Here is a 21486-nt window from a genome sequence, read left to right on the forward strand (position 1 = left end):
GAACATGTTCTTATCATATTGTGTGGATTTTCGCCTCCTCAGATTCTGCAATTGTGAGTGTTTACTTGTACATGAAAAGTACTCTCATCACTGAAAACAATCCAAAAAAAGTCCTTGTTTTGTTCTATCCTACTGATAATTTCCATCCTTTTTATCATCTTTTTTCAAATGTTGTACAAAGATAAATTTGTAGGGCCTTAAATATAGATGCTGCCATAAAACATGCCACACAGTCACGTATGGAATTCCAATTTTACGAGATGTCTATCTGGTTGACTTTCCAAGGCTTCTCTGGAAACTTTCCTGAACTTATTCCACAACAGCATCGACAGCACATGGCCTTCCCGTTGACCATGGATGAAGCACAGAACTGCTTGTTTCCACAAAATTCTTGTGTCATGTAGATCGCCTACTAGGAAGATTTTTGCCTTATTGCATGTGAAAATTCCTCTGAACTTGTGTTGCAGACTTCATTTTCTCAAAACCAAAACACACAATGTGCTCGCACCATCAAAAGTCGCCATTTTCAAATGATGTGATGTATCACACTATCTAGTGTTGTCATTTGGTAATAAAGTTATGTGAACAAAAATTGATGTGTTTTACTACAGCATGACACTCACTCAGCTTTTGTACATCTTCTGTGTTATTCCCTGTTCTCTTGCAAAGTTGTATACATGGTTTTGAAGCACCCTGCAATTACACCAAATATATGGTGATACAAATATAGATGCAACAGAGGGAGTACTACAGTACAGGATGTTTCAAAAGGGAGTTTACAACTTTGAATGACAATGGCAATACATGAAAAATTTTTATTACCTGAAAATGCAACATAACACTTGAAGTTTCAACAGACAGTTAAAGTTTGATATGACTGTATTTATCTGTATTTAAGTTTTGTAGATCTGGAAAAGGCATATGACAAGGTGCCAAGAGAGAAGCTATTCAATCCTCTACAATTATATGGGTCAATGGGGCATTATATCAAGCAATACTTAGTCTTTATTTGAGTTGTAAGTCAGGTTAGATTTGAAGGAAGTACAGGAAGATGGTTTGATGTTAAATCTGGTGTGAGACAAGGATGTACATTATCTCCTCTGTTATTCATTATCTATGTGGATCACATAATGAATGAAAGTGGTATTAAACATGATATCAAAATTGGAGATGTTAATGTCAGCTCTTTGCTTTACGCAGACGATGTTATACTTCTAAATAAATCTGCTACAAGTCTGCAAGATTCCCTGACTAAATTGAATAACTGTTGTAATGGATATGGTATGAAGGTTAACAATAAAAAGACAAAGACAATGAAAATAGGTGGAATCATTTAAAATGTCAACTGTGTTGTGAACGGAGAACCTGTGGAACAAGTAAAACATTTCAGCTACTTAGTCATGATTTTTAGTGAAGATGGTAAATTAAATATGGAAATAGACAACAGAATCAACAAAGCTGGTATGGTAGGAAGTCAATTGAATAAATTTATAATAAGAGAGAAATTAGTCGGAACACTAAATTAGTTGTATAAGACAATGTTCAAAACAGTTTTAACTTATGGATCTGAGAGCTGGGTCAGAAGTAAAACACTTGACTAGAGACTACAGATATGAGACTCCTGAGAAAGATTAGAGGCGTGAACAGATGGCATCAATGGCAATGTCATATTAAAAATGAGGATATTAGGAGAGAACTTGACATTGTCAGCATCCAGGAATGTGTTATCAGAGCTAATCTCAGGTGGTATGGTCACTTAAACAGAATGGGCTAGGAAAGATTAGCAAAACAAGTGTTCTCTCCCAGGTTGGCAGGAAAACAACCCAGAGGAAGATCAAGATATAGGTGGATTGATACAGTACAAAGTGCCTTAGACGATAGAAATATAAGATCTGATAATGTTGGAGTCTTGACAAGTAACAGACTAATTTGGAGGAAAACTGTAGATACGAAGTTAGTAATGATGTAAATTTTTCATGTAGTACTATCATATCCTGTATACCCCTTGAGGGTACATGGCAGGAATTTGATGATGATATATGATGATATTTGAACTGAAAATTTTCGACATTTGGAGGTTCATCATTATCTATTAATTATGGTACCACACTGTTAGTTCAGAATCTATTTGGGTTTTGAACAGACAATGGCTTTATGAGTCTTAGCCAACTAAATTTTATGCTGTGCTATCCAGAATGCTTTGTGACACAATAATGACAAAATAATGAAAAATCATGCTAGTTCAAGCTTTGCTTAAATAAACAAAGCTTTTGCTGTTTTCATGAGGGACAAGCAATGAATAGTGAGTTACTGGAACAATAATAGCTGCAATGAAACTAAAAATAAGCCTATGGATCTGAAAAAGGAGGGAATAACTGTATTTATTACCAAACATATGGTGATATTTGAACTGGAGACTTTAAATTGTCTACTTCAATTTCCTTGCTGTGAGCACGTTTTAAAAAAAATGGGAGATAGGCAAATTCAACTTATGCTACATCCAATGTTTATATACTGAAAATGTAAAGCAATTCTTGCAGAAATTTATGCGAGAAATTCATTAGAAAAGACATAAGCAAAACAACAAAAACTAATTCTTGCTGGAGATAATCTGCTGACAGCAGATAAATAAGTGAATCCAGACTTACAGAAATGTTCTTATGAAATGTGGAGAAGGGATAGAACCTTTCTCATTCTTGTTAAAACAGGTATCTAGAAATTCTAATAAATAACTGATGGATTTAACTGTCATAATCATTTATTGATATGAGTCCTTGAGGGAATGTACAGGATGCTATGATAGCACTAAATAATTATTACTAGTTTTCTGTCAACAATTTTCTTCCAAATTAATCTGCTGTATCCTCTCTAATATTATGTAATCTTACATTTCATTCTTATCATGTACTAGAAGTCTTATCGGTCTAGTGGAATCTTGTTCTTTTTCTGTTATTTTTCATTATTATTATTATTATTATTATTATTATTATTACATTCTCCATGGAGTCGACAGACTCATCGTGGGAGGTTTGTTCAACTGACAACATATTTATTATATAGAATCTTAAAGTCTTTAACACTCCTTGCGTTAACAACACATTCTGGTAATGCATTCCATTCACTGACAATTCTTCATGTAAAAAATTACTCCTCACACCCTTCTTCATCACACTTTTACATAACTTCCAGGAATGACCTCTGGTTCTTCCCCTCTCACCTTCTACTCTTTTTATAATCCCCTCTGGATTAATCTGACAAAATACTCTTACTAGCTTAAATATTTCTATCATATCACTCCTCTTCCTCTAATCCACCAAACTCTGCAATCCACATCTCTTCAACCTCGCTCAATAGCCAGTATTCCAAACTCCTGATATTGTCTTAATCACTTGCCCATGGACCTTCTCCAATGTCTCCACATCACATTGAAAACCAGGGGTGACCAGATCTGAGTACAGTAATCCAAGTGTGGTCTGACTAATGCCTTAACAGTGACACAATCATTTCTTTATCCCAACATGTTAGAGTACTTATCATAGCAGTGCTATAACGTGCTTTGCAACACTAGCAATATGTCCTCTTAAACTCTAGACAGTCTACTGTCGACCATCACTCCCAAATCTCTAATCTCATTCACTTCCTGCACTGCAGTATGGCACCATCGATATAGTACACAGCCTTATATTTCTGCACTCCAAAATGCAACACCTTGCACTTATTGATATTAAAACTACACTCTTTTGTCCAAGTAAAAAGTCTATTCAAATTTTCCTGAAGAGATTCAGCATCAGCAGTGCTACTTATAATTCTTCCCAACTTTGCATCATCAGCAAATAACTGAAGATCCCCCAGTCAGTCCACATGATATATCGTTTACAAACAGCAGGAGGCCAAAAACAGAACTCGGGGACACACCACTGGTTACCCTTCTTTTTTGAGACAGTGCTCCATCATGCACAACCTGCTGGTATTGTTCAGAGAGCCAATCTCTCTGAACCAATATACTCTCTGTTCCCATCCTCTGCAGCTTGTACACCAACTTATCATGTGGTAATTTATCAGATGCTTTTGCAAAGTCTAAGAATATCATTGTATATGATTTTCCCTTATCTAATGTACTCGTCACCTTATCATAAAATTCAAGTCAATTACTAAAACGGGACCTGTCCTTTACAAATCCATGCTGATCATCATAAAGAATGCTATGTCCATCAACCCAATTCTGTATTCTATTCCTTACTAATCTTTCCAACACCTTGACTACAACTGCAGTTATACAAACTGGCCTATACTTGGAGACTTCTGTCTTGGAATCATGCTGGTGGCGTGGTACTATTTTGCCTTCTTTCCACTCCTCGGGAACCCTACCCACTGCGAAACTTTCATCAAATAACCAGGTCAATGGCATAACCAACTGTGGTGCACGTTCCTTAAAAATATGTCATCCATTCCCACAATCTTATTGACATCTAACCCAACCAACATCTGATACACCTCTGTTTCTTTCACTTTCAATTCTCCTAATACTTGCCTCTCTTCTATATATATTGTACCGGATCATTTACACCAGTATGATGTAAAGATGAGTCTAAGGACTCCTTGGAGCTGCCCGCAATAATAATAATGATATATACTGATAAATTGCTCGTTCAATAATTCCGCTATATCCTTTGCAGCTGTTAGCCCGCTGTCATGACTATCCACCAACATTAATGTGCCATAATTATTCTTCCTCTTGCTTGCCATGTAGCAGAAAAATTCCCTTGAGTTAACCTTGGCCTCACCAGCCAAACTCCTCTCATACTGCATCTTTTCTTTCTTTACCATGCTTGTCAACTTTCTAGCCTGCACTTATACTCTTCATGGATCTGATCACCACCAGCTGTCTTGTACTTCCTCCATAACATTTTCTTTTCTGGCACAGCTTGCTTGATTTCACTGTTCATCCATTTCACTGCCACTTTATATACTTGCTTAACCCTTCATTTGCAGTCATACATTGCTTTTGTCAGATACTGCCTTGTGAGTTTCCATGCATTGTCAACGTCTTTTCTGCTCAGCCCATCTACCCAATGTACTGATGCTAACTGACTAGAGCTTCCTATAATCACCTGCTTTATACTTCCACATTTATCTATTTTTGGCAGTGACCTTTTCTTGTTTCATCACTTCTCAACCAAGTACCTGATGATCACTCTCACCAACTGGTGGCAGTGTCAACACCTCATTTACAACTACATCTTGTGATGTTATCACTAAATCTAAAACATTAAAGCCTCTAGTTGCTTCGATCACTTGCTGCTTAACCACCTTACCGGCCATTATGGATGAAATACTCATGAACAGAAACCTCAATGTGTATTATGTAGTGTTGTCGAACAAGTGCATTAAACCTGAGAAACTCCGACATTTAGAAACTAAACATTGTGACGTGAATAATAAGCCAATTGAATTTTTTCAGTGATGTTTAGGAATATTAAATCATGGGTAAGATATAGTTTCAGCCATGGGTTCGATTAATAGCAAGGCACTGGAAGCATCATATCTGTTAAGTTTGCTCATAGCGAAAACAGGGAAACCTCATTCTATCGGGGAAAATTTACTACTTTCAGCTATAAAAGATGTGGTAAAAACTATGTTTGGCAACAAGTTACTAAAGATTGATTTCATTCGTCTTTCAAATGACACTGTCAGTTTCAGAATTAATCATATGGCAGGTGACATAATCTCAGTTAATCGAAAGAATTAAGAAGAGCTCTTGTTATTTGTTACAAATAGACGAGACTATTGATTTTGCAAATGATGTTGTTATGTCCCTATCTTACGATTTTGTTTGTCTTACAAACTGCCTTCGTCTATATTCTCCTAACTTCTACTTTCAAAACATCACCAAAATTTCTACTAATATCTGAATTATTGTTCCCTGTAGTATCCCTAGTATTTGTATTTTAACTGCACCCTTTGGGATATTTAGTTTAAGATATCTTATACATAAACAGAGAAAAGGAGGTCAAATATCTGAAAGTGTAACTATTGCAGTCGTGACACCATTTCTTGTTACTCAACATTAATTCTTTATACTTCCCGTTTCTTAACATTAATTCCCCGCATAGTTAGGCTCGAATGTTTCTAAGCGGTGCATTGGATTAGCAATATCAGACAACTTTTTTTTTTATCATTTAACAAAAGGTTTATTATTTCTCTAAACATGGTACATATCAAAATACTCAACTAAATTACTTACACACTAAAATTAGCTTAATACAAGTAGTTGGGCTATGATTCGACAAAAGTTACTACGATCATGCCGCCACAAAATTTCGTACAAAACATGAATTCACTTAACAGGGAAAAATTAGATCAATCACACATTATTAGATTATTCAACTTCAAGTACACTAACAAAATCATTAACTACTCTAGCACATATTTATGACAATTCCGATTCTCTACACATCACACTAGGCATTCAAATTCCTCAGGCTACTTGATTACTCAATTTACACTAATCAAACTCAATATTAACAAAACCATTTACTTCATTAACACACAACTATGCCATTAACTTTCCTTTTACAATGTAGTAGGCACTCAAGATTCTTAGGATAACTAATTATTCACAAATTATCAACACTAGCTAGCTTACTTTTAACACTCTCTATCAAATTCTAAAGTCCTATTATAATTTTTCCCTAATCACTTTAACAGTTCCGTAATATGACAATGGTACCTATCACAAACAGCTTCTAGTTAACATAAGACAAAATTCACAATACCTTTCTTTAGCTTCACTTATGGGCCTTTACCTTCTACTGAACGAACTTGCTTGCATAACTTCTTGCAATTCAGGGCTATATAAACATCTGTGCCGTCGGCTGTACTATCCAAAATGAGGACCGATATTTTCACAACTTCCTATGACTCTATGGTATATTTCGCTTTCTACATAGGAATATGGGAATAGCTTTCCCGCTCACCTTCGATTCCTTGTTGTGGCATGAGGATATAAGCCATATCTCTCCACTCAGGAACACCGTGAAATCCACTAGAAAACCAAACTAAAACCACCGCGACCGTCCAAACATTTCTTCTCCTCTGGCAACAAGGCAAAAAGGCCCCAAGCCTCCTTGACTATCTAAACATCTCCCCCAAAACCCAAAAGAGCCTACTCCTCGAAAAAAGCCACGGGGGGGGGGGTTACCAACCCTTTCTTACTTCTTTTTTCCGCCTCCTACTTGTTTTCCGTCTGTCTACCAATTGGGTAGCATTTGGCCGCCATACGTCATTTTGATCGGCAACTCGTAACGAAGTTTCTATCCGGGTATAGGCCCTAAGCGATATTCCGTTATTTCTCTTGTTAGCCTCTATCTTAACCCCCTTTTAAACCTTTTCTCAGGATTCTACTTAATGCTTAATCTGTAGCCTCTTACATAGCATATTTCATGACTCATTCTTTTATACTTATGCACTTAACTCTTTCATTCTTAATCGCATTACTATATTAATTCTTAGTTAGCTACTTATTTAATACAAATTCCTTGTTTAGTCATAATCATAATACATCTTAATACATTCTTTTCTTTTGTTATCTTAACTAAACAATAGACCTTTACATTTTACTCAATTTATACTGGATGCAAGAATATTTTATTAATTAAATTATCCTTTTTATGCAGGGGTTTTTATTTATGTTATTTATTTTTTTTATGTTACACCATGATAACTGAGAATACTATATTCTCAAGATATCAGGTGTAACAATGTGCAGTTAATATGCTATGTAAGATATGCGCATGATAACAACATTCATGATGATATTCTGTTTGGTAGAACTTTGTCATCCTGAAAAACTAGAGAAGAAATATTTCACACTCTCAATAATTACATAATACACAAAGGGATCCAGTGGGGAAAAATGTATGGGCTTCTGTTCAGATGAAGCTCGCACCCTTACAGGTAGGCATAGTAGGGTTGTTTCTATGGTTAAGGAAGTAGCTCAGGATATGAATCGGTATATTGTTTCATACATAGGGAAGCGTTAGCCTCCAAAGGAATGACACCAGCATTTAAAACTGTGCTATAAAACTTAATAAAATTAACTAGCTGTAAAGCTAGTTAATTTTATTAAGGCTTGACCATTAAATAACAGGTTATTTTTAGTACTCTGCAATGAAATGGGCAGTGAATATATACAATTTTTGCTTCATTCTGAAATTCGCTGGCTTTCCAGGATCAAAGTACTAACAAGGTTATTTCAATTAAGGCACAAAGTTTTATTGTTTGAAAATGAACATAATTCTGATATTTCATCACTCCTTGTTGATGAAAAATCCTTGATAACCAAGGAATGACTCCTTGGTTATCAACACTATCCTATCTTTCAGACATTTCTTTGAAATTAAATGGACTAAATCTCTCCCTTCAGGGAAATTCTTTAACCATTCTTGATGCCTTGACAAAATAAAGGCATTCGAGAAAAAACTGGTGTTGCAGATTAGTTATGTAAAAGACAAACAGTTTGCACCCTTTCCAACATTGGAATCCTTTTTAGTGGAAAATGATATTTTTGTTGATTCCGAGTTTCTGGATAGAGTTTGTGATCACCTCAAAACTCTGAAACATATTTTCTGAATAGCTTTTATAAGAAATTTCTGTGTGTTTGTGATCCATTTCAGGCTTATGCCATGAGAATGACCTTTCGTTATTGAAAAAAGAACATTTAATTTAAGCCCACTTTCAGATGACAGTGGGCTTAAATGCAATTCTGTGATCTTGGTTTGGCTCGATTCTGGATCTCACCTTCAGTGAGAAGTGAATTTTCCAAATTATCTGAAGAAGTATTGAAAATCATCATGCAGTTTTCTACAACCTCTCTTTACGAGAAAGGATTTTCATTGCTCCTTCAAATAAAAACAAAATACAGAAATCGTCTTAGTGAGTGTGCCGATTATTAACTGAAGTTGAGCAATATTGTGTCAGATATCCAGAAACTCTGCAAGGGCTGAGAAGTTCAACCATCTCATTAAAAGTAAGTAATAACATAATTATATCATATTATTTATTTGTTTAATAAAAATTAAAACTTTGTTCACTTGATGATACACTTTTAATTGTTTACTTTCAATTTAATTAATTATATTCCCATATGTATTCAAAATATGCTTTTAGATTTATTATGTTATAAATGGCACAGTTTCCCAAATTTTGGTAATCCTCACATAGGTTTTTAAGCTTTTAAAATAATTACATAACTTAGTGGTCCGTATAATTGTTTTAGGCATTTTATTGGTCCTTGGGCTTAGAAAGGTTGAGAAATGCTAGTATAGAAAATATCAAATGTAATGTTATCTTATTTCAAGTCATTTAAAAAATATATTTCCTTTTGAAAATTTGCAATATATAAATTGATTGGTTTCTGCACTTGCTGAAATATATATGATTGCTTAGCAATCATATATAATTCTTGTGAAGGCAAAAGTCAAACTGAGGTCCTTATCCATTCTTATCTTCCATACAGTCATCAACAATCTTCTTCCTCTGCGTGCTTTTCCCTCTTCCATTGCAGGGTCCGCATGTTACATAGATATGACTTATGTTAGTACAACCCCCAGCTGGCCTGTCGCCGAGCCTGCCGCTGGGGGGAAACGTATCTTTGACTGTAGCAGCGTATGTCATGCTTGTAGGATGAAAAACTTCAGATAAACGGGGGGGGGGGCTGCTGTCCATGTCCAAGATTGACTAACTTGGCTATGGCTGAGAAAGATCCTTAAGCTCCTCACATCATCGATGGGAATCGAACCTAGGACACTCCTTCCCCAGGCATATGGTTGCAAAGCGCATAGCCACTATGCTAACCGTGCAGACATACAGTCATCAACAATACAATCAAATATATTCTGTAAGACACAATACCACAGTCATTGTTACTTTTATAAAAATCATATCATACAAAATAATCATTCTTTGATTTTATTTATGAAACAAAATTCAAAATCCTATATTTTTTTATGTGACTTTCACCCACAAAAGGTAAAAGTCACATAAAAGCTTGTAGTATGTTAATATCATGAGCAGGCTAAGGTTTTTCTATTTTTTTTTATTAATTTTTTAATAATTCTAGAGACCAGGCAAGGAACTTTTTCAAGCCACTTCAGGCCCTTCATAGCCCTTCAGGGCAATTGTCCCACACTGGATGATGAAATTCATCTGCAATGTAAACATTCTATTCATGTATATTTCTGTTACCAAATAGTCTGACACATATTAGCAGGTTTCAAAATGCAGATTTTGCATTATGAAACCTGTAGCATACGAACAGAATCAATATAATTCTTGATTTTAAGCCTCCATGATCAGTTCTACATTCCTAAAACTCAAAATGCATATAATGTCAGGAAAATTAAAGTTTATTAAAATCTACACTATATCATCTTTAAAATAAAATGATCAATTTCAGTTCATATTCAGTACCCAATTCAGGTATTGTGAGTTCTTCTTCTCTTCTCAAGAATCCAAATACGAACTCTTAATTTCTTAAGGGGGAGACAGTTGTATGCAAACAGTAATTTGTGCTCAAAGGAACTTGGACTATACTTTTTTGTGTACTGAATTTTTACTCTTAGTTGCAAACTAAGGAGGTCACTGCAAAAGGACGGTGCTGAAAGATAAGCTTTTTTTAAATTTTTTTTGGGGGGGAATTTAGTGATAATTAAGTCATTCTTTTTTGCATCATTATATTTATGCATGTTTGTGTGATTAACTGTAAGAGTGGTGTATTTAGTTTTGTAATTTTCGAAGGTTTAATATTTTTACTTGGATGCTGCATTGTGCATCATGGTGCCGACATGCAAAACAATGGCTAACAATTTTAATGTGCATGATTATGTTCACTGCAGCATGTGCAAATGCATGGCCTTTGCAGAATGAGAGATTTATGGAAGGAGAATGAAACTGGAGAACTTGTTTGTCGTAAGTATGACTATATGAATGGTGTAGTAGAAAATGAAGAGAATGACCCAATGGTAATGGAAAAGATGGTGCAATTACATGGAGTAATCCACAGAACAAAATGTTTGATCGAGTGGTTGGAGAAATGCCTGGCAAATGGTATGAAGCAAAAGAAAGGAGGAGAGAAAGCAGTGTATGAAAGAACCAAAAGAGTGAGAATAAGGATCAGATTTTATGTGGTGATTCATTGATAAGAGGAGTGCTTGAAGAAAGTATGATGAAATTTTGTTTTCCTGGTGCTAAGATTAAGGATGCTAGTGATGCTGTGAGGATGCAGAAAGTTAAGGTGAAAGAGATGTTTATTTTGGCTGGTACAAATGATTTAGCAAGTGCAAGTATAGTATGGGATAAGACATGAAAGAGTTGTCAGTGCATGTGAAAAAGAAGAGTGAGAAAGAAGTAAAAGTTGCGAGTCTGTTGGCACGATATGACAGAGGTGAGCTGAGACAGAGAGCTATGATTGTGAATGAGACAGGGATTGTGTAGGAGGAATGGTGTGAGTTAGATGGAAGGAAGGATTTATATAAGGTGGATGGCTTACATTTGGATGAATTTGGTGCCAGAAGTCTTGAGAAAGTATTGCTCAGTGAGATGTTGGAAGTGCAGAGACAGGGAAACAGGACTGTTGGGGAGGGGATGCTGGTGAGTGTGGGTCCAGGCAACCTAGAGGTTAGTAAGTGGGAGAGTGATCATATGATGCAAAATGTAGTCACCCCCACAGGTTCTTAACTTTAGTGGGCTAAGCAACACAAGACTTAAGGACATGGAATGAAGGAATCATTGCAGTTTATGCATACTAACAGCAGTTTGTGTATAAAGATTTGAAATAGGTATAAGGAGTTTTTGGCATTGGTTAGCTCAATTTGGCCAAAAGTTATATGCATTAGTTAGACTTGATTGACTAGGATGACATGGTCATAGGAATAGAATACAAGGGATGTGTTGTTTTCAGGGAGGATGGAAGGAACAAAATGGGGGGGTTGCTAATGATAGCAGAAGAATTGAAACTAAAAACAGTGAAAATATATCACAGACACAGGGATTCAGAGAGCAGTTCATACGAATCTATCTGGTGTGAGATAGAGACCTACAGGATAAAATATGTGATTGGGCTGCTGTAATCCAGGTTTTTAAGGGAGAATGGAAATGATATGCATTCACAAATTGGCATGATGACTACAGGTTGAGTAATTATGATGGGGGTAGGAGGTTTCATCTATGGAGACATAGGGAAGGATCATTGAGTTGTGTATGGTGGAGCAGTTTCAAGGAGGCAGAGGACTACAAGTGGGGTCCCACAGGGCTCAGTACTAGGACCTATATTGTTTAACCTTTATATCAATGACATTGCCAGTGGACTACAAGGGGATATTCAGTTGTTTGCAGATGATGCGAAGCTGGGAAGGATTATTAGTAATAGTGCAGATGTGGTAGCCCTGCAAGAGGATTTGAATAAGCTAGATTTGGGAAACATCGATGGGATGCTGCATTCTCTGTGGGAGGAGTTATACTGGAGGAAGTAGGGGAGACAAGAGATCTGGGGTTGATGATTGATAGAAACCTGAAATTTAGGGGATATATTGCAAAGGTGGTGAAGGTAACACAGAGGATTGCTGCAATTATGAGAAGGACACTGACCTGCAGAGATAAAAGGGTTATCATTCCGTTGTATAAGTCTCTGATCAGACCACACTTAGATTATTGTTCTCAGATTTGGTCCCCAGGATTTGAAGGGGATAAATTAACTGTGGAAAGGATACAAAGACTGATGACAAAGATGGTTTCAGGACTGTACAAGCATAGTTATGAGGATCGGCTGAGGGAATGTGGACTGCAGAGTTTGGTGGATAGAAGAAGGAGAGGTGATATGATTGAGACTTTTAACTGTTGAGAGGTAGTTACTGGGTTGACATTGGGGAGTTCTTTCGCTTGGTTGAACAGCAGGAAGGAGTGATGTTAGAGGCCATCCCTGGAAGTTACGAAAGGAAACCATGAGCAAGAGAGTGAGGAGTGGTTTCTTTGCATGGAGGGTGGTTGAATCGTGGAATGCATTGCCTGATGGAGTGGTGAGAGCGAGAACGGTCAATGAGTTTAAGGAGTGGTATGATAGACTTCGTGTTTCTTAAGGGGGATCTCCCCCTCGATGAATCGTGACAGACTTTATGTTCTTAGGAAGGACCTCCCACGATGAATCTTTTGACTCCATGGAGGCCTGAATAATAATAATAATAGATTGGAAGAAGAAATGGTCACAGGAAGGGAAGGAAATTGAGTTTATACAGATGCTGAGAGACAGTTACCTTCTGTCTCTAGGAGGTAGGAGTTAGATGGATGAATAGCATCATTAAGCAAGAGCTGCAGAAGAAGCAAAAGTTGTGGAGGGAATATAAAGAAGAAAGTGATCAGCATGCTCATGAGCAGTATAAGGCACATGCAAGAAGGGTGACTTGCCACTGAACATGGTAAGGAAGGCCAAAGCTATTTATGAGAGAACGCTAGCTGATGAGGCTAAAAGAAATCCTGAAGAATTCTTTCTCTGTGTGGTAAGTAAAAGGAGGAATGACTATGGAAGGATGACTTTAAGAAGTACTGATGGTTGGAGGTAACAGAACCAAACCATATAGTTGATTTACTGAGTGAGCATTTTGCATGGGTGTACCATCTAGGTGTTGACATTCTAATGCCAGATATAACATTGACTGGTGGGAGAATAGATTGAAGAAATGTAGGTGCTTAAAGTATTGCACAACCTCAATGCAAATAACAGCCATGGGATTAGAAGGCATATCAGTTTATTTATTATGAGAATGTGCAAGGGAATTATCAGTTCCTCTGATCAAGTTGTTTAATTTAAGCCTTAGTACTGGTAGGTGCCAATGGAGTGGAAAGAGGGAAAAATAGTCCCATTCATAAAGGTTGCTCCAAGAGAGAAATAGCAAATTATAGGCCAATCAGTATCTCCAGAGTGGTGATTAAGGTATTGGAGAAATGGATGAAAGAGAGAATTCAGGACTGGGTGGATAGTAATATGAAACTTGATGAGGGACAGCATGGTTTTGTGAAGGGTAGGTCTTGCCTTAGCATTTATTTACTTTTTATAATAAAGTAACAGTGGGGTTGGATAAGAGAAATGGCTAGTCATTGATATCGCTAGACGTTGAAAAAGCATTTGACAAGATTCCACATAGAACTATGTTTCATAAATTGGAGCAAATGGAGATGGATGTGAATCTGGTGATTTTGCTAATGGACAGATATCAGAGAGTGGAAGAGTTTAAGCCCAGGAGAAGGCAAATAACCAGCGAGAATCAATTAATTACATGAATATACAGTTTACCACATGGCTCAGCAGTTGGTTCTCTGTTGTTTAAATTGTATGTCAATGATATAGGAAATGACTTAACAGAAAATATTCAGTTGTTTGCTGATGATGATGCAAAACTGGTAAGAGCAATAGTAAATGAAGATGATGTAGACATCCTGCAGAAAGACTTGATAAATAGACTAGCAGTATGAGCAAAGGCAAATGGCTGCCAGTTTAATATGGCCAAGTGTAAGGTGATGCACTTTGGAATGAGATCACAAGTTGTGTACTATATTGATGGAACTAAACTGCAGGAAACTGTTGAGGCCAGTGACTTGATGGCATTGTGGACAGGGAGTTGAAGTTTAGAGGGCATATTGCACAGGTAACCAAAACAGCACATCAGATTACTTAATTATTGAAGAACACTCTTACAAGCAGGGATAGAGAGGTTATTGTTCCCCTATATAACTTTAATAAATTATATAGGAGAATAATAAAATGACAGAGCATAAAAATGAAATGATGTACACACTGCTGTTTTTGTATGATTGAATATGACATGGATGGCATGAGGAATAAGTTGTGAAGGTTTATATGGTGATAATTTTAGGTTACATCTTTTTCTCAGTATTTCTGCTAGTGGAATGCATATCTTGTAAATATCAACTTTTTTTATACAAACATTTTCACTTAATTACTTTTTTCATTTCATTAGCAGATATATATTTTAAAATCATGCTGTTTTTTTCCAGGTGATTCCTGTTCATTGGGGAAAGAAAGATAAAAATCCAGTAGAATCAGTTTTCTTTTATTCAAAAGATAATCCAAACGTTATATGTAAGATGGAAGAAGAGGATGTGATGTATATGTTACCTAAAGCTTTTCAAGAACTGCATCTTCATGTGATATGTAAACGTAGTGATGAATATGCTTATTCAGTTGTACTTAAATCCTTTAAAGCATTTTGTAATCTGTTAAATAACAATACAAAGTTAAATGGGATGGGTAATGGTTATTGAATTACTTTCTGTTATTAATATAGTTGGTTCTCACTGTAGCTAACTTACTCACAATAACAAACTTCTGAAAAGTCCTGGGCAGAAATCACAGGTGCAATGCTGTGCTTGAAAATATTCACTATTAAAAAAGCATTAATTCCTCCAAGTTTGCTGAAGCGAGAATCAGCACTAGGATATTCATGTAATAAATTAATTACATGACTATACAGTTATTATCTAACTTGATTTTAATTTATAATTATGTTAAATTATTTTTGACACATAATTTAAAAATAATTTATTTGTTTATTAATAATAATGTGAAATAATTATTTGTTGATTAATTTATAGTTTATATTGATAGTAATACATATATATTTTACTATTGTTTTAAGATATACTCTTATTTATTATGTCAAAAGTTTGTTTTTACTACACTTTTGGACTAAGCCAGAATGAACTTAATGTGTCTCCTAGACACAATAAATGTGTCTAGGAGGCACATTTATTGACAGTAGTGGTGCTATTTTGTAAAAATTTGATGTGGGGGGGGGGGAAGAGACATATTTGTATATCTAGAAAGTGAATTGTGCAATATATTTCTAAGAAATCAAAAGATATTAGTTTATTTCTTGACTATGCTATGAATACAAAATATCAAAATATTCCTATATATCAGGCAGGTAATGCAGAACAGGTTTTATGTTTTGGAAGCATAACTGCATGTTGTTTTTAACCACTTTTAATTTGGCTGTTATTTTGAGTTTTATTTTTGCTACAATTTCAGCACTTGTAGCATATGAAAAATCCATCTTGTGCAATTTCTGCTGTTCTTCCAAAAGTATTCATAAAACAAAAATATATTGCAATTTTATTTGTTTTGCATATCTTGTTTGTTATCTACAGCTTCCTTTAATGATTACTGTTTTGCATAGAATTTCTTATTGAATTTAATGATGTAATACTCTTTACTCTTTCACCAGAGTAAACATATATGTATATGCTACATAAATAGGAGAATTTATAGATAATGAAAAAACTTAATTGGGAAAATTCCAAACATGAAAAATTCTATATCGGTGACAGTTTAATTTTAGATTTTGCTTTATTTACGTAGTTATAATTTTGAAAGGTTATCAGATAAAGCATACTTTCATTTATTAAGTATAAATTGTTTAACAAAGTATTATGTTCTTCTATTTCATGCATAACATGCTACAGTATTTATATTGTAATATGTGTTGAGTTCCCAGCATTGCATTCAGTTAATAGAAAAATTCTCTTGCATATAAAGTAGCAGATTCTTTGATACTCAGATCATTTAGAATCTGACAACTCTTTAGAAATGAAAGCTATTTTCCTCAGCATCTTTATTGAAATATATTGGTGATTCTAATTTGCCCTATTCGTGAGATATGAATTAGCACTTTTTAATTTTTAAATCCATTTTTGAGTGCCAACCAGTTATTTTTTTTAGAATAGAAAATATTTTTAAACAAGCTATTAGAGGAATTGCATTATTAATTATATTGAGATACAGTTTTAATATTTATACTTTTATTTCTTAAAATTATGCAAAGTATAGAATTTAATATTTATGCAGGCTGCATAATATAAGTTTTTTTTTCAAATAACATTTGATGGCACGTATTTGTTTTCATGTAAAAATTAATAAGTGATATAAATTTTGTTTATATCACTGAATAAAATTTAGTGGGCTAGGAAGCAATGAGATATTACACAGAATATCCTTGCTTTATCCATGGCCCGACCAGTGTGGTATGTGTAATTCTTTTCATCAAACTGGCTGCAAACATAAAATGTATTTGTCATGTTACATCTTCAGTATTAGTGTGGCACAACATCAAGGCACTGCTTAACATTTTTGAAAATGTTAAGTAGTGTTATTTTATATATACAATATATGTACATTATTTAAGATAATGTAAATAACATTATTTTAATAAGAATTTTTTTAATATAATTTCAATTTATTTTGCCAGTTGACATATAGGTTGCAGAATGTGCACCCTTGCTTTATAATCTAAAAACAAAACAAAAAAATTATCTTTTTCTCTTTTGATTTTTTTCTGTACATAAAAATGAGACATTAAATTCCAGATTTCAGCATAGTTATTTTTTGAACATTTTAATCAATTAAAATTCTTTCTGTTTTAAATAAATCTAGGTTTGTAAATCATTAGAAAAAATTGCTTTCACAATCGAGGACATATCTTATAAATAATTTGAATGTAAATATTTTCGTGTTTGTACAGAATTTTAAACTCATAGTGTAGATACATCTTTATTTATATTTATTATATTTATTTCAAAGCACTCTCTTTCCTTCCCTACAACTCCACATGCTTCACCCACCCAGCAATTTCTGTTTAATAGAAATGTATTTAGATGTTTACATATTTTACATGTTTACATATACATATTATACCTTATATATATATTACTGTTATTATTCACTCTCACTGAGATCCACTGATTCATCTCCAGAAATTAATTGAATAATGCAAGAGTTTTAAGGAAAATTAATTGAATAATGCAAGAGTTTTAAGGAAAATTAATTTTCTGCTATTGTCAGCAGAATCATTCATCAAATTCTGAAGCTATATCGCTTAATCTTTTAAAGGGGTGTTTGTGTTATTTCTCTTATGTTAAGTCTGCAGAAGGAAAACCTTATAGATTTGATTCTAGTCACTGATGACTAATTTTTTTTTTTTTTTTTTTTTTTGTAGTTTTTGCTATTTCTGCAGTTCAAGTTCTTTGGCACAGGCAAGTAAGGCTTTTTAATTCTACAACTCAGAAAAATTATTATTACTTGATACCACTAGGTGTCGGGGACTCATTGATGGATGCTATACATCACCCAAACTAGCTGTCATACTTTCTTTTAAATTCATTCACACTAGATGCAGTCACTCATTGCTCTGTGAGAGAAAAATCTATCTCTTACCCCTCTCTTAACCATGAACAAACTTAACTTTCATGGATGCTCCTGTGTTCTCTCCCACCTTCAATATAACAAAAAATTCCATCAGTTGATAACCAATAACACCATTTCATAAGTTTATAGTCCTGTATCACGTCACTCCTTTTTCTCCTGTTTACCAGTGTCTGCAGTGTACATACTCCCAATCTGCCCTTGTAATGTACATTCCGTAATTTTGATATAATGTTTGTAGTTCTTCTTTGCATCTTTTTCACAGCTTCTTTATTCCTTTTGAACCAAGGGGACCGAATCTGTACATAGTGGTTCAAGTGCAGTCTTATCAAAGCCTCGTGAAGAGGCAAAATGGAGTCCTTATCCTTACATGTCAAGGTTTGTTTCAACATCACAATTATCCTCTGAGTCGTATTTGCAACTTTTGCTATGTGATCTTCAAATTCCTATCCACAATTATGCCAAGATCCCTAGCTTCATCAGTTTCTTATAGCATAACCTTGCTAATATAATATGCTGCTGGATATCTCATCACTCTAAAGTGCATAAATTTATACTTACTAATATTAAACTGATAACCATTTTCATTTGCTGAAATTTAAATCATTCTGTAAGTGCTGGATATCAGTAACATCCCTGTATTACCCTGCCTATCTTTGCATCATTAGCAAACAATTGAACATAGTCCTATTCATTTGTTTGCTGATTCTTCTGAATGTCATTAATGTATAGATTGAACAACGATTGTCCAGGGACTGATCCCTGGAGCACACCACTGGTTCCATTAAATCTGCCAGATTTACACCTACTGTATACCACTTTTTGATAAGCTGTCTATCAACCATCCACTTATAAGTCAATATAAATTCAAGAAATTGAATTTATATTCAATTTATGCAACAGCTTTTCACATGGTATCCTATCAAATACCTTAGCAAGCACGTTTAAGTAAGGTTTTTTAATTCTATAACTCAGACAGATTGAGTGTCGACAAATTTACAAGTACATACAAACAAATACAAGTTAAGGTTATGGGAATGTCATATAACTGTAGGTATGCACTCTTCAACACCTTGGTGATAGCGAAGAGTGGAGGATATCTAATTAATGATTGGTGAAAAGTTTAGGCTTGAAAGGAAATACTTTCCTTCCTTTCAGCCCTAACTTTTCTAACACCTCATTCACATCTAGGGTATGGAAAAGGTATTCGAAGCGTTTATTTATTTAATCTTTTTTACTGTATCATTATTAATGTTATTAGTGAATTATTGGGAAAGCAGAACATGTCATCTGCTTTCATTACATTTGATATATATATATAATATATATATTATCATCCATCTGTTAACCTCCCATATTATTATATGAGTATTTCCATGGTGTCGGAAGACTCATCAGAGGAGACCCATACTAACCTTTCCTTAAAATCATTCATTCGGAACTAATTCTTGCAAACTATTCCACTCGTTCACCACTCTCCATGCAAAAAAATCTAGTCTGCTTACCTTACTGATTGCACTCTTACACAACTACCAGGATTGACCCCTTACTTCTCTCTCTGTTTGCCATGTATTGAAAAACCCTTAAAAATAATAACTTCTATAATGTCTCCTTTTCTCTGCCTCTCAACTAAACTTTACAACCTGCAAACTTTCAACCTATCCTGATAAGGAGCATTCCACAGACCTGCCACCACCTTGGTCACTTGGCTTTGAATCCTCTTCACCACCTCCTGATCCCCAACAAACCCAGGTGACCAAATCTGTGCACAGTACTCAAGCCTTGTAAAGAGGGAAGGTAACCTTTCCTATCTTTACTTAATAATGTGTTTTTCAACATCCAAGTAATCTTTTGAGCTGTTTTGCAAACTTTTGCGATATGCCCTCTGAATTTCAGCTCTCTCTCTCTCCCTCCATCCCCACGGTTACCCCCCAGATCCCTAGCCTCATCAGTTTCCTGCAATCCAGTACCATCACAGTATGTAACTTTTTCTACCTGAAGTGCCTTACGTTTTGCAACATTAAATCCCAATTTTCCATCATCAGCAAACAACTGAATATATCTGTATTACATCAATCATCTCTAAGAACATCACATTTTATCTATTCACATCAGATCAGTTATTTTATTTGATAATGTCGATATTATAAAGTAAAATATCTTCTTTAAAAACACAAAAAACAAATAAATAAATAAACTCAAGCAGCTATATAAGCTTATCCAGAGTAAACTTTTACAAACATCTGTGCCTTGTGCGGGATTTCAACACCTTTGAGTTGGAGAGAAGATGTGAAAATTTTCTTAAAAATGTTTTTAATTTGTGACTTTTAATTTTCTTCTTTAGAGAGGAATGGAGTAAAACTGAAGTTGTTGAATTTTCTAGTGATTCTAGTTATGCAAATACAAATAATCTTTATTGATCTCAAAATATTTACATATATTGTAAGCTTAATATTCTAGTACAAAACTTTAACAATCATGTGTGTAACCTAAGAGCAACAGTTTGTCCAGGTTATGATATGGTATTATCGTACAAAAAGTTATATAATGCATCATCATTATATACACAATATAATTTCTAATAATTTCTGTTTAAAATAATTTCTGTAAAAATCTGTTTGTAATAATTTCTGTTTAAAAAAACTATAGAAAATAAATTAATTTCAGCATTTCTGTGTGTGCAAATTTTTTCCTCATTTTCAGTCTTTATTTTAAAAACTTTTCCCTCAATTGTGACATGATGGTAGATTAACAGAAGAAAGGCCATTATAAGTTTGATTGTTTATTCCACTCAACAAATAGAAGTAATTTTTCATTACTTTTCACAGATTCCCAAGTTAGTTGATTATATAGTTCATTAAAAGCCCAGGTTTTTCAGTTGAAAAACCTGGGCTTTTAATGCTGCAATTTACAATAACTGAACTTGCCCTATTTTAGAAAATAATACCAGCTAGGAATGGCCTACTCTTGTCACCCAATAAGTCTAAATTGGTGAAACGGATTATAAATAAACTCAACTCTAAGTTCTACTCTACTAGGTACATCTCTGCTAAGGAAGAAGTAGAGGAGCTTTTTGGGTCATTGGAGAAGGCAGGTGAAAAAAAGGAGAAGTCCGTCCTAATCAGAGATCTAAATAGCAGAGTTGAAAATGAATATGAAACATACGTAAATGCTTTGAGAAAATTTGGAGAAAGGAGCAAAGATTTCTGTTCAGGACA

The 21486-nt window shown here is 34.6% G+C and overlaps 1 protein-coding gene across 4 annotated transcripts in view; it reads left to right on the top strand.

Annotated features, from left to right (window-relative positions):
- The window catches only part of fal (SAM and HD domain containing deoxynucleoside triphosphate triphosphohydrolase falten), a 188816-nt gene extending 167875 nt beyond the window's left edge, over positions 1 to 20941 (top strand). For all 4 annotated transcript variants that reach the window (XM_090410336.1, XM_090410337.1, XM_090410338.1 and 1 more), the window contains one exon: positions 15067 to 20941. In XM_090410336.1, the coding sequence (XP_090266462.1) occupies positions 15067 to 15333 (267 nt within the window). In that variant the 3' untranslated portion in view covers positions 15334 to 20941. The remainder of the gene's footprint in view (positions 1 to 15066) is intronic.
- The last annotated feature ends 545 nt before the right edge of the window (positions 20942 to 21486 follow it).

Source organism: Typopeltis vanoorti, chromosome 20 (genome assembly GCF_054136105.1).
Source record: "Typopeltis vanoorti isolate ZY-2024b chromosome 20, IOZ_Tvanoo_1.0, whole genome shotgun sequence".
NCBI classification, from domain to species: Eukaryota; Metazoa; Arthropoda; class Arachnida; order Uropygi; family Thelyphonidae; genus Typopeltis; species Typopeltis vanoorti.